General features: G+C 51.3%; 1 protein-coding gene across 6 annotated transcripts in view; it reads right to left on the reverse strand.

Annotated features, from left to right (window-relative positions):
• MICAL2 (microtubule associated monooxygenase, calponin and LIM domain containing 2) overlaps positions 1-11,584 on the reverse strand; it is a 228,256-nt gene that overhangs the window by 73,286 nt on the left and 143,386 nt on the right. For all 6 annotated transcript variants that reach the window (XM_027073130.2, XM_027073127.2, XM_027073121.2 and 3 more), the window contains one exon: positions 849-1,032. In XM_027073130.2, the coding sequence (XP_026928931.2) occupies positions 849-1,032 (184 nt within the window). The remainder of the gene's footprint in view (positions 1-848; positions 1,033-11,584) is intronic.

An 11,584-nucleotide genomic window follows, 5' to 3' on the forward strand; every position in this document is an offset into this window, starting at 1 on the left:
ACCTTTGGAGTGTTTCATTACTCAGCATGATTGTGAGAATAGATAACTGATAGAAGAGACCTTTTCTGGCCACCTATTCTAAAGTAGCTGACAACTCACTTTCTGTCATACGTTCTTATTTTATCCTTCTAGCAGGAACATATGAGATATTTTTCCTGTTAACTATTTGCTTGTTTGCTGGCTGTCTACCCAATTTGAAAGAAAGCCCTGTGAGAGCAAGGCCTTTGTCTTATGTTGGTGACTGCTATGCCCTCAGAGTCTAGAACATAATGAACAATCAGTACATATTGCTGGTTGACCTCCTGAATGAATTCAGCATCCCGGGGAGGCCTGGAGTCTGCACTCCTAACGGCCACTCTGCGTGGTTCTGGTATTGGTGGGAAGGATGGCATTCTGAGAAATACGCCTCTAGGGCAGCAGAGATTCACTTCTCATGCCTCCTCCAGTCCCCAGCCTAGCCTCCCCATCACCATGCATTGCCATCTTACATTTTACTGTGACGGTGACACCCACTCGGCACCCCGTGATGCAGCCATCATGACAATTGCCTTTTGGAGAGAAGACAGTGGGGCCAGAGCCTGTCCCTTCTCTGAGAAAATAGCAACTGCTAACACTTAACAGTGCTTATGATGTGCCAGGCATTGTTCCATACACTTTCCATATATTAATTGTTAGATTCTTACAACTGTCCATGAGACAGGTGTTATAATTGTCCCCATTTTAGGGATGAGCACATAGAGGTATAGAGAGGCCACACTGCCAGTGAATGGAGAGAAGGCCAGCCTCTAAATGCTGTCCTCCTCGTCCAGTCCGTCTTCTGTCCCCAGCCTGCAGCAGCCTGAGCATACCTGCTGTCATCACTGTTGACCAGCACACACACAGCCATCATGTCTTGTCCAACTACGTCCTCCCCAGGGCTGATCCTCACTGAGGTCCACTCAGAAGGCAGGAGAGAGATGGCTCCACCTTCCACATCACTGGGCTCTGGCTCCAGAACACTCTTGGGCTTCTTGGGGGAGGTTGGCTCATCTGCTGGGAGGAGAAGAGGGTCTAGAGAGATGGCGTGAATAAACAGGCCCTGCAGGGTACCTGCTCCCCCGTCCAGAAGCTTGGGAACCCTGCTGGGGGCAGGGGGTAGGCAGGGCAGCAGGACTTACGTCTACTTGGACACTCCAAGACTGACCTTCTTGTCCTCTGTACCATCGTGGGATTCCCACCACTTAGCCCAGCAGGTGCCCCGGCATTTAGAGCACACCTTTGTGTATAGGGCATGAATGCACATATCTATCTCGCTTAATCCCACAGGAGGGTCCTGAAATGTTTGAAGGGCCCACCTCAGGCCCACCAGCCTCTGGACTGCTATTGTCAAAATCACAGTGTCCAACATGCTGCTGATCCCAGTGGCAACTTCTTAATTCTTGTCTTGACATATCAGCAGCATCTGACGCAGCAAATCATTCCCTCCTTCTAGAAGCAGCTCTCCTCTCAGCTTTCAGGATAGCACAGCCTCGTTCCCTTCCCCTCACTGGCTGTCTCCTTCTCTCCTTGTTTCTGTGCTCGTTCCACCTTTTCCCCCTGACCTGGGGGATACTGGAAGGCTCCAGGGCTGTTTTTGAATCTCTTCTTTTACCTACACTCATGCCAGTGATAATCTCATCTGGTCTCCTGGGTTCAAATAACCCCAGATAACAATGACTCATACCTCCATTTATATTTCCAGCCTAGTCATTTCCCCTGAATCTAGACTTATATATCCCACTGCTTACTTGGCACCTCCACGTAGATGTCTAGCAGACACATCAAGCTCATGTCCAAGTGGAGCTCTTCATCCCCACTGCTCCCCAGTCCTGCTTTCCCCCACAGCCCTCCCCATCTCGGTAGATGGCAACCTTGGCCTTCCAGCTGCTCAAGTCAAATGTTTTCGTGGCATCCTTGACGTCTCTTGTTCTTTCATTCTTCACTCAAGCTATCAGTGAATCCGGTTGGCTCTACCTTCAAAATATGTCAGGAATCCAGTCACCCATCACCACCTCCTCTGCTACCACCCTGGCCCTAGCCACCATTATCTCTTGCCTGGATTATAGAAACAGCCTCTGCAGGTCTCCCCACTTTCCTTCTCACCATGCACCCCCTTCAGTTTTCTTAAAACAGCCACCCAACTCACTATTGAATATAAGATCATGCTCCCCTGTTCAATACCCTCCAGTGGACCCTGTGACCTCACCTCCCACTACTGCCCCACTGTCTCTGCTCTGACCATGTCCCCCCATCTTGGCCCCTTGCACCGATCTTGCCTCTTCCCAGGAGATGCTGTCCCTGGACAGCTTCCTGCAAGGCTCGCTCACTTACTGCTTCAAGTCTTTGGTCAGATGGCACCTTCTCCATGAGGCCTACCCTGTCATCCTATTTTAACTGCAAACATACCCTGAGCATTCTCCATTCCTCTTTATTTTTATTCGCAACACGTCTCACCTTCTAATGATCTCTACAACTTTCTCATTCATTTTGCTTTATTATCTCTCTCTCATGACTAGAATATAGGCAGTGATCTTTGTCTGTTTGGTTTCTTGCTAGAATTGTAGCTGGTAAGGAGTAGATGCTCGATGAATACCTGTTGAATGATCAGTGAACCAATGACCAAAACAGGCAGCCTGAGGCCCAGCTCCATCTTGGCCATGAACTAGCTGGGCAACCCCTTCTCTGGTCTCAGGGGGGCAGATGTGCTTTCTCCTTTCTAAGGCCGACACCGCACTTGCACTTGGCTTCCTCCCCGCCCACCCCCTCCAGCGGTCATTACCTTCTCTTCCCTGTGTCCCAGACTTCTGTCTCGATTGGACCTTTTCCATCAGTATTTGCATGTGCTGGAGCCTCTCCCATTTTAAGAAAACTATTTTTAACCCAATTCCCATGCCCGCCCCCCCTTGCCAACTCTTCTTCCTCTTCTCCCTTTCCAGCCAATCTTGGGAGAATTGGCTACACTCGCTTCTCCACTTGTTCACCTACTATCACCCAGCTTCTCAATCCCTGTAATCCTGCCCATGCCTCTGCCACTTCCCAAACTGCTTCAAAATCCCCCCATGCCCTCCTTAGTGCTAAGTCCAATTCACAAGGCTTTGGGGTCCTCCTGCAGCCGCTGCCGCCCTCACCCCTCCCTGCTCTGGGGACACGTTCTCTCACTGCCTCCCTGGCTGCATCCAACCCCTAAGTGCTAGGTTCTTCATGCCTCCACCTGGGAGAGGTGAGCTACTCCCTAACTGTGTTTACCACCTGTGAAGATAACTCAACACATTTTTTATTTTTATGTTTTGAAATATTATATAGGCCAATCAAAAACACGTGTGCAGGCAGATGCGGTCAGTGGGTTGTCTGTTGGCCACTCCTTGCATATGGACATGCTTGCCTGTGCACACACATGGACACACCTCTGCACAGGTGTGGCCATGGATGGGAGGCACGGGGGGAGTAGGGGTGAAATTGGATGCTTGGCTGTATCGTAGTAGCAGCAGTAATAATAGAGGCAGCTTCCTTTTACTGAGCACTTTTATGGAGAACTATTTAAGTGTTTAACATGTATCAAGTCTATTAAACTTCACAGAGCCCTCTAAGACAAGTATTATTATCCCCATTTTGCTGCTGAAAAAAAAAGCAGGTGCACAGAGAGGTTAAGACACCGGCACATGGTCATGTATTTCATCAGAGGACAGGGACTAGTCTGCATGGCTGTGAGCAGAACAGAACCATGGACGCCAATGTGCGTGACCTTTATTCTGGGAGTTTGGGCTGGAGTGTGTTCCCAGTTTTTTTCCCCTTCCCCACAACAGAGCCATGCTTTGTCCTGTGATTTTGTGGCCCTTCCTACTAGGGCAGGTAGGTGTGCTTCCCTGTCCAACTGACATGAGGCTTGGCTGGGACACTTGCTTTGGCCAGTGCAAATGAGCAGATGTGACGTGAGCAGTGGCTTCAAATGGCCTTGCTGTTTGGCTAGCCCACTCACATTCTTGCTAGTTTGCCATGAGAAGAGTTTGTCCCAGATGGCCGCTGCCCCTTCGGCTTAGGTCCCTGGCTGTGGGCACATGGAACGAGCCTGGAGCCTGGCCCAACCAATCCCATGGGAGCTCAGGCCACCCTTAAACCTGCAGCCTGAAGCAGAGCCACTCAGCCAACCCACAGACCTGTGAGCAGGAAAAATAGATGTTACAAGCCCTTGAGATTTGGAAGTCTTGTTACGCAGAATTACTGTAGCAGAGACCTGACTGTCTACCTGGATTCTATCTGAGTATAGGTGCGTGTGCCAGAGCCAGAACCACAAATATTGTGGTTGACTATACATAGTCAACAGGTGCTACTTGGCCACCTCTGATCCAGACCTGTGCTCGGGGTTTGGAAACCAATCAGCCATGCTCTCTCTGCCTTCAAGGTTCTTTTCCTGTCCCACAGGGGAGATAAGGCATATTCATACATAGTTGCATTACCAGGTAGACGGTCTGAGAGCAAGGCGGGACAAGGTGGAAGGGGAGGGAGATCGGACTTCCGTACAATAAACACTGGGTTTAAGGCACCATTTTGCTGGGTTAAGGACAAGTCGGTTCTGATCAGAGAAGAGAGAGGTGGTGCTCCATGGGATGGACGTCTGTGAACAAAAGCAATGTGGGAAAGTATTGCCATCTGCATGGGAACAGAAAATAACCCTGTTTGGCTGGAGGGCAGGAGAGTATATAAAAGAAGCCAGTGGGAATGACTGCATGGACACTGAACCAGAAAGCGCCCTGAATGGCAAAGTGAAGAGTAGATTTCATTCCAAGAGCAACCATTGAAGGGTCGGAAGCTGACTGGTATCACCAGACTGGCCTCAGAGAAAGATCGCTCTAATTACTGAGTGGAAGGTGGACTGGAGGACCCAACAGGAGGGGAGAGGGAGACTAGGAAAGGGGCTATGATAACCTGGGGGAGAACGAAAGGCTGAGCATGTGCAGCCAGAAAAGAGGGGAGTGAGGTTGCTGAGAGCAGCCTGGGGGGATCAGGTAGCTGCAGGCAGTGGAGGCAAGCTGTGCCAGGCTGTGGTAACATCACCTGGGGGACCAGCCCAGACCTACAAGGAACGCTCCGGGGGTCTGCTTTTCTCCTTCCTCCTTCTAGAGAGTTTTGGCCTGGCCAGCAGGGCTGAGGGGTGGAACGGCGTAAGGCCTTAGGCTAGCTCCCTGAGCTTCTAGAGGGCTGGGGACATGGCTGACTGATGAGCCCTCAGGACAGCAGGGCTAGCATCTTTCACCACAGAGTCCAGATAACAGTGGAGGGGCTGGGAGCACTGGGAGGTGAGGATTCTGAAAAAAGGAAGCTGGAGATTCCTCTGATTACCACCTTATCCAGGTAAAAAGCCCCAAAGGTGGACATACTCTTCCCCTCCTTCTGCCCTCCAAGGCCTGGGCCAAAGGCTCCAGCTGGGTCTCTGGGGTTCAGTGCTATGCCCAGGAGGAGACTGCTTCACTCAAGCTTCTACTTCTAGACCCCTCTCTCATTCCCTGACAACACCCATCTGCATGCACATACCAGTAGTCCTAGCTCGAGCCATCCTGGTACCAGCAATGGAAGTCATCAGCAATGGAAGGCAACAACGAAAGCAACACCAACTTATATTGAGTGCCATTATCAACATCCATCATCTCTAACATCCTGACGACTTGCAAGGATGGTGCTGTCACCTTCACTGCATGAGTGCAAGAATGTGGCACCCAGAAAAGAACTCAGCCAGGGCCCCCCAGTGAGTCAGCTGGATCAGTCGCCACGGGGACACGCAACGGCTGTGTCAGTGGCCAGCCCCAGGTGAGGGTCCAGCTGTGCCCACCTGCTGCCTCCCCCAGGCCTGTCTGCAACTTGTCATACGTTTTGCCTGAAGTTATGTATTTCCATAGGGAGAATCCAGGACTCCGGTGGGGCTGGAGGCTGCCAAGGAAGGAGGTGCACAGGGTGGGGGGTGAGAATGATCCACCAGCTCCCAGAGCAACTGCGCCTGGCCTCTTAGAGGAAAGCAGCTCTGCTCAGAGCTGAGCACTTCAGTCTCCTCCCAGTGCTCCAGCCAGACACCTGCTGCCTGGTGATAGAGGACACTCTAGCAGCAGAGCCAAGCTGTGTCTGTCCTCACACACCACCCCCAGCAGCCAAGTCCCAAGGCCTTTATCTGGCCAGACCCCAGCTACAGTGTCAGGGTGAGGACCCTTGGTTCTGCTGCTGAAATTGTTCCTGTTTTCTCCCCAAGACTGGAGACCCTTCCACGCTCCCCCAGAACCCAGGGAGATAGCAAAGCAACATGTTCTCCTGTGTATTGTTATTAAGTCCATTTTACAGATTAGGAAACTGAGGCTCACAGGCGTTATCTTCTTTGTCCAAAGTCACACAGCTCCTAACTGCCAGAGCTACTTCTGGCTCGGGGATTGGCAAGACTCCCTCTACTGTCTTGCGCACTGTTCTCTCTGAAGAACCAAGTTTAAAAAGAGCAACGAAACTAAGTTTATCAGGATCCAGTCAGGAAAATAGAACTCAAGCCAGAAAGTTCAACAGAGGAAAGTTACTACAGGAAACTAATGACGATGGTGTCGGATGAGCCGGAAAGCCAAGTGCAGATCGGGAGACAACCCAGAGACGAGCAATAGCAGGAAGCCACCTGCTGACAGGGCGGTGGGAGGAGACGGTGAGTCCAAAGGCCAGGGCCGCCAGGCAGTAGTAAGTACCACGGGGAAGACACAGTCACTGCCCGGGATGCAGAGAATTGGAGAAATACCCTGGCCTCTCCCTTCATCCCGCCCTCCACCTTCCCACTAGTGCACCCAATGGTCAGGCCTAACAGGAAGCCAGTTGCCAGGGAGCCTGGGAAATGTAGTTTGCAGGGATTACACCTGTTCACTACAGAGCAGAGCAGGGGAAGGGCGGGGAGGATGTCTCAGAGCAAACAGGCAAATGTCCAGGACACTAAGCATAGAGTGGTCTCCCCACCATCTCGTAAGGTGGACAGCGACGACTGAGGGGACACTGACAAGCCCCCAGCAGGATGGGGGAGGGGCTTGGGAAGGGGCTTGTGTCAGGCTTTCCCTCCACTCACTGCCAGGGGATGGCACAGTTGTCTATGCCAGTACCAGGGTCCCTCACAGTGCATGTACCCTTAAAGGATAAAGGCACAGGTGCCTAAAGACGGTACAGCTGCCATCCAGGCTTCTGAGAGTGACACCTCAGGGTAGACTCCCAGGAATGCCAGTTCCCAAGGGTCTTCAGGGAATGGCAAAACTGATGGTGAGCCCTGGGCCTCGGGCGTGGCTGTCCCGCCCTCCCGTACTCTGGCCAGGCATCCCCAGGCCAAGTGTCTAAGCCTGTTTGTGCGCAGACGTGTGTACTCACAGGCCCACGCTCTGCTGCCCTCAACCAGGGTGGGGAGCACTACTCAAAGGGCCCCGCCTGGCCTTGGGAGCAGCCTCTGTGCAGAGACCAGCCCGAGTAAACTAAAAGCCAGCTAGGGGGAGGGCTCAGGACTCCCCAGCTGTGGGTTCCATCCTCACGGCTCAGCAGAGCCGACCTGCTCCGGCGGTGGGGCCCTCTTGCCTGCACACGAGGTCAGATAGCAGGGGAGTGCCGCCTACGGACAGACCCGGAACCTGGTGTGAGCAGCAGGGTCTCCTCCATCAGGACCAGGAGGGGAGGGGGCCCGTGGTAACTTCCCAGCAGATCAGCAGGCCCCCACACAGCCAGCTTTTTCTCCTTTTCTTTTGCTAATAGCAGCAGATTTAGGGCCTTAGTCCTCAGACCTCCATTCTCTTCTTCCTCCTCCTCACGCCACGATGGGTGCCGTGTCAGGCCAGCTCTGCGCCTCCGACTTTGGGCACAGCCAGTACCCTATATGCAAGTTTCTCTGAATGACATTGGGGGTGGAGAACTCTAAGTTTCTGAGTAGGAATCCTAACAGCAACCCAGGGACGCAGGAAGGGAAACAGCCTTGGGGCCCACAGGCCTTCCGTCCTGCACACGCCCCATGGCCGGGTGGCAGGCCATCCCGGTGTGCCACAGCTCACCTCAGGGCAGATGGGAATGGCAGGCATGGCTGCCAGGCCCGGATGAAGTCCTCACAGCCCCAGGGACGTGCCAGGCCTGGCTGGGCCTCATGCAGGTGGGAATGGGAGGAGTGAGAACTGATCTTCTGGCACTGCTAGTTCCCCCAAGGTTGAGAAGTTGGCTTCTTTGTCTGGGTGAGGTGTGTGTGAGGGGGGTTACCCCTCTTCCTTGGTCCCTCTGCTGCCTGCCCTCTTGTGGTCTCAATGAGAGACACTTGCAGGATGACTCGACTCAGGAGGTCAAAGGCACGTTGAGCAAACCACATGCCAGGCGCGGGGGCTGAGCCTTCCCCACCCCACCTCTTGTCTCAGACCTGCCACCTCGATTCCTGTATCAGAATGCCAGGAGAGGGAGACGATGTGTGTGGCTCCGTGGCCTGGGCCTTGACACCCAAGGGGTGTCCAGCGAGCTGGAGCCGCTTTCTGTTGCCAAACTCACACTGGCTCCCACCGGTCACCCATTTCTGCGAGAGATGCTGTGTGAAGATCACCACCCCCCCCCCCCCCCGAAAGGCAAGAATGCAAGTCGAACCTCCCCTCTCCCAATCAAAGGGCTCTGTGGACACAGCAGGACACACAATGTCACATGTCATTCTGAGCCATGAATCGATGCCAGCAAGACCTTCTCAAGCCCAAGACAGCAGCAGACTCTGCGGTCTGAGGTCCAGCCCAGAAGGTAGGGCTTTTATCTGTTCTGCAAAAACTTATCAAGGGTCCAGTATGCATCAAGCACTGTTCTACCAGTGGGAATTATAGGAGTATCCGAAAGAGACAGAGATCTCTGCCCTCCAGGAGCTTCTGTTCTGGCAAGGAAGGATATATCAGCAATAACCATAATCAGTAAGTGAATTACATGATATGGTCATGGGTGATCATTTCTGTGAACACCCGACTAGTAAGTGGGGTAGGAGGGGATCAGGACAGCTGGGGGTATGGATTGCAGTATTAACGAGAGACCTCCCTGGGAGGGAAACAAGGGAACAAAGAGCTAAATGAAGGGTGGGGTCAGCTGTACAGATACTAAAGGGTGTTCTGGGCAGAGGGAACAGCCAGTGCAAATGCTCTAAGACAGAACGTGCCTGGTGTTCAAGGAGGCCAGTGTGGCTGGGACACAGTATACGAGAGAGAGCAGGAGGAGAGGTCAGAAAACAGGGGCCAGACCATCCAGAGCCATCTGAGTCCATTACATGTACTGGTTTTTGCTCTGAGTGAGCTCGGAAGCCGCTGGAAAGTTCTGAGCAGAGGACAGATCTAAGCTCTGGAAGGATTACTCTAGGATTGTGTTGAAAATAGGTTGAGCAGAACCCAGGAGGCCGTGTTGGAGGCCACTGCAGTAACTCCAGAAGAGAGAACAGTGGCTGAGGCTGGGGAGGTAGCATGGGGATGTCGACAAGGGGACAGATTCTGGCTGGATGTGAGGCCAAGTGAAAGAGCCATCAAGAATGATTCCAAGCCTTTGAGCTAAGCAAGGGGAAAGATGGAATTGCTGTGCCCAGAGACTGAAGGCCAAGGGTAAAGTCTGTTCAGGGGAAGATTATGAGCGGGAGGTGGATATTTAGGTTGGAGACTCTTGGTAGAATCTAAGCAGAGATGTCAAGTAGGCAGCCAGAGCCAGGCTAGAGCCCAGCTCCCTTTTTGCGGAGACTCAGGAATTCACTAAGCCAAACCACAGTCTTGCTGGCAGGTGGCAGGGGAAAGAAGGGGGCTCCAGAGCAGAGGCTGGGTTGTCTGAGGGAGGTGACCAGTTGCCTTCAAGAAGGCTGGGAGATCAGAACACTGGAGAAAAATAGAGGGTGCTGCCCAGGGTGAATGGAGACCTCTGTTGAATCTCCAACCTAAAGATGCCCCGTCCGGCACACTCTGAGCTCCAGCTGATACAGAATGCTCAAGAAAGTCTCCCTCGGGCCTTCCCTGCTGCGCAAAATCAGGAAGGTGCTTATCTAGAACTCAGCCAGAGAGTTCTTGCTGCCCTGAGAGCCCTGTTGGGCATGTTCACCGATTCTGCCGCCACAAAACCCTAAGCCAGGGGCATCGGTTCACAGGAGGGGCTTGCCTGATACCACTAGTCCATACAAAGCGCTGGAGTCAAGGCTGGGTCTTTGGCCAGCTCCAGGACCTCCCCAAGGGCCAAGGATCCCCTGAGAGCAGCATCTAATTCCTGGCCGGGGCCTGGTGACTCTCTGTTCCTTCACAGTTGAAGATGTTGCTCTAGCTCACCTGCCTAGCATCAGAGAGCTCCTTTAATGTCAAGGTTACCTTCAAGGTGGCCACAAGGAGGTGAAGAGCTAATGAGGGACTGCCCATGAGCTGCTTGGCCCCAAGCCCAGCAGGGAGGAAACGCGCAATCAATAACAGCTGGCCCTGGAGCAGTAAAAGCAGCAGTCACTTCTTTCACTTATTTAAGGGATTAAAGAAAAAGCTGTAAAAGTGAATGAGTTCACAGAAATAAAGGAGAACAGCCCACCCACTCTGCCTGACCCACTTGCTCTACTTAATATTCAGGTTACGGGGAGATTGGTTTCTTTGGCTGGATCATTTCTTTAGGATAAATTCCCTGGGGTAGGATTACTGCGCCAAAAGGTCAGAGTTCTTTTATGGATCTTAATAATTGTTGCCATATTGCTTTCTAGAAAAGACGGTCCTCGTTTACTTTTTACCCAAGACTATTTTTTTTTGCTTACAATCTACACCACTTTCTTCTTTAGTAATTCAGTGGGAACGAGGTAATTCACATTCCTTTGAATGTAATTTTTATAAATGCTTGCTCTTTCTTTTTTAGCATTTACCTTTTAAGTTTCCTGGAGTGAGAATTGTCTATTCATGGCCTTTGCACATTTATCATTGGTCTTTTATCAACAAATATTAACTGATCACCTACACTGTGCAAGGTACTTGGGAACACCTCCTTTGCATCAACTTTTTAAATGCCACAGCAATGAACTCCTTCATTATACACCTAATTCACATTTTCCCTCAGTCTGACTGCCTATTGAATATTTTCATTTTTACTGTTAAGTTTTTAAAATGTTTACGGTAAAATTTGTGTCGTGTTTCTCAAGGTTCTAAATGGTGACTTAGAAAGTCACCATTAAAAAATTAAAAAGAAAAAAAACCAAACTAAAATTTAAGGGGTACCTGGGTGGCTCAGTCAGTTGGGCGTCTGACTTTGGCTCAGGTCATGATCTCGCAGTGTTGAGTTCAAGCCCCATGTCAGGCTCTGTGCTGACAGCTCAGAGCCTGGAGCCTGCTTCGGGTTCTGTGTCTTCCTCTCTCTGTTCCTCCCCCGCTCACAATCTGTCTCTCTCTCTCTCTCTCATAAATAAATATTAAAAATTAAAAAAAAAACAAAATAAGGCTTAGAAAGTTATCATTCCACAATCTAATCAATTCTTGATTCTAACATTTAATTCTATTATTTTACCTTTTTTTAATTTTAAGTCTTTAATCCAGTGTTTCTGGATTAAGAATATTCTACCCGACATGTATGTAGA

Source organism: Acinonyx jubatus, chromosome D1, assembly GCF_027475565.1.
Source record: "Acinonyx jubatus isolate Ajub_Pintada_27869175 chromosome D1, VMU_Ajub_asm_v1.0, whole genome shotgun sequence".
Classification (NCBI taxonomy): Eukaryota; Metazoa; Chordata; class Mammalia; order Carnivora; family Felidae; genus Acinonyx; species Acinonyx jubatus.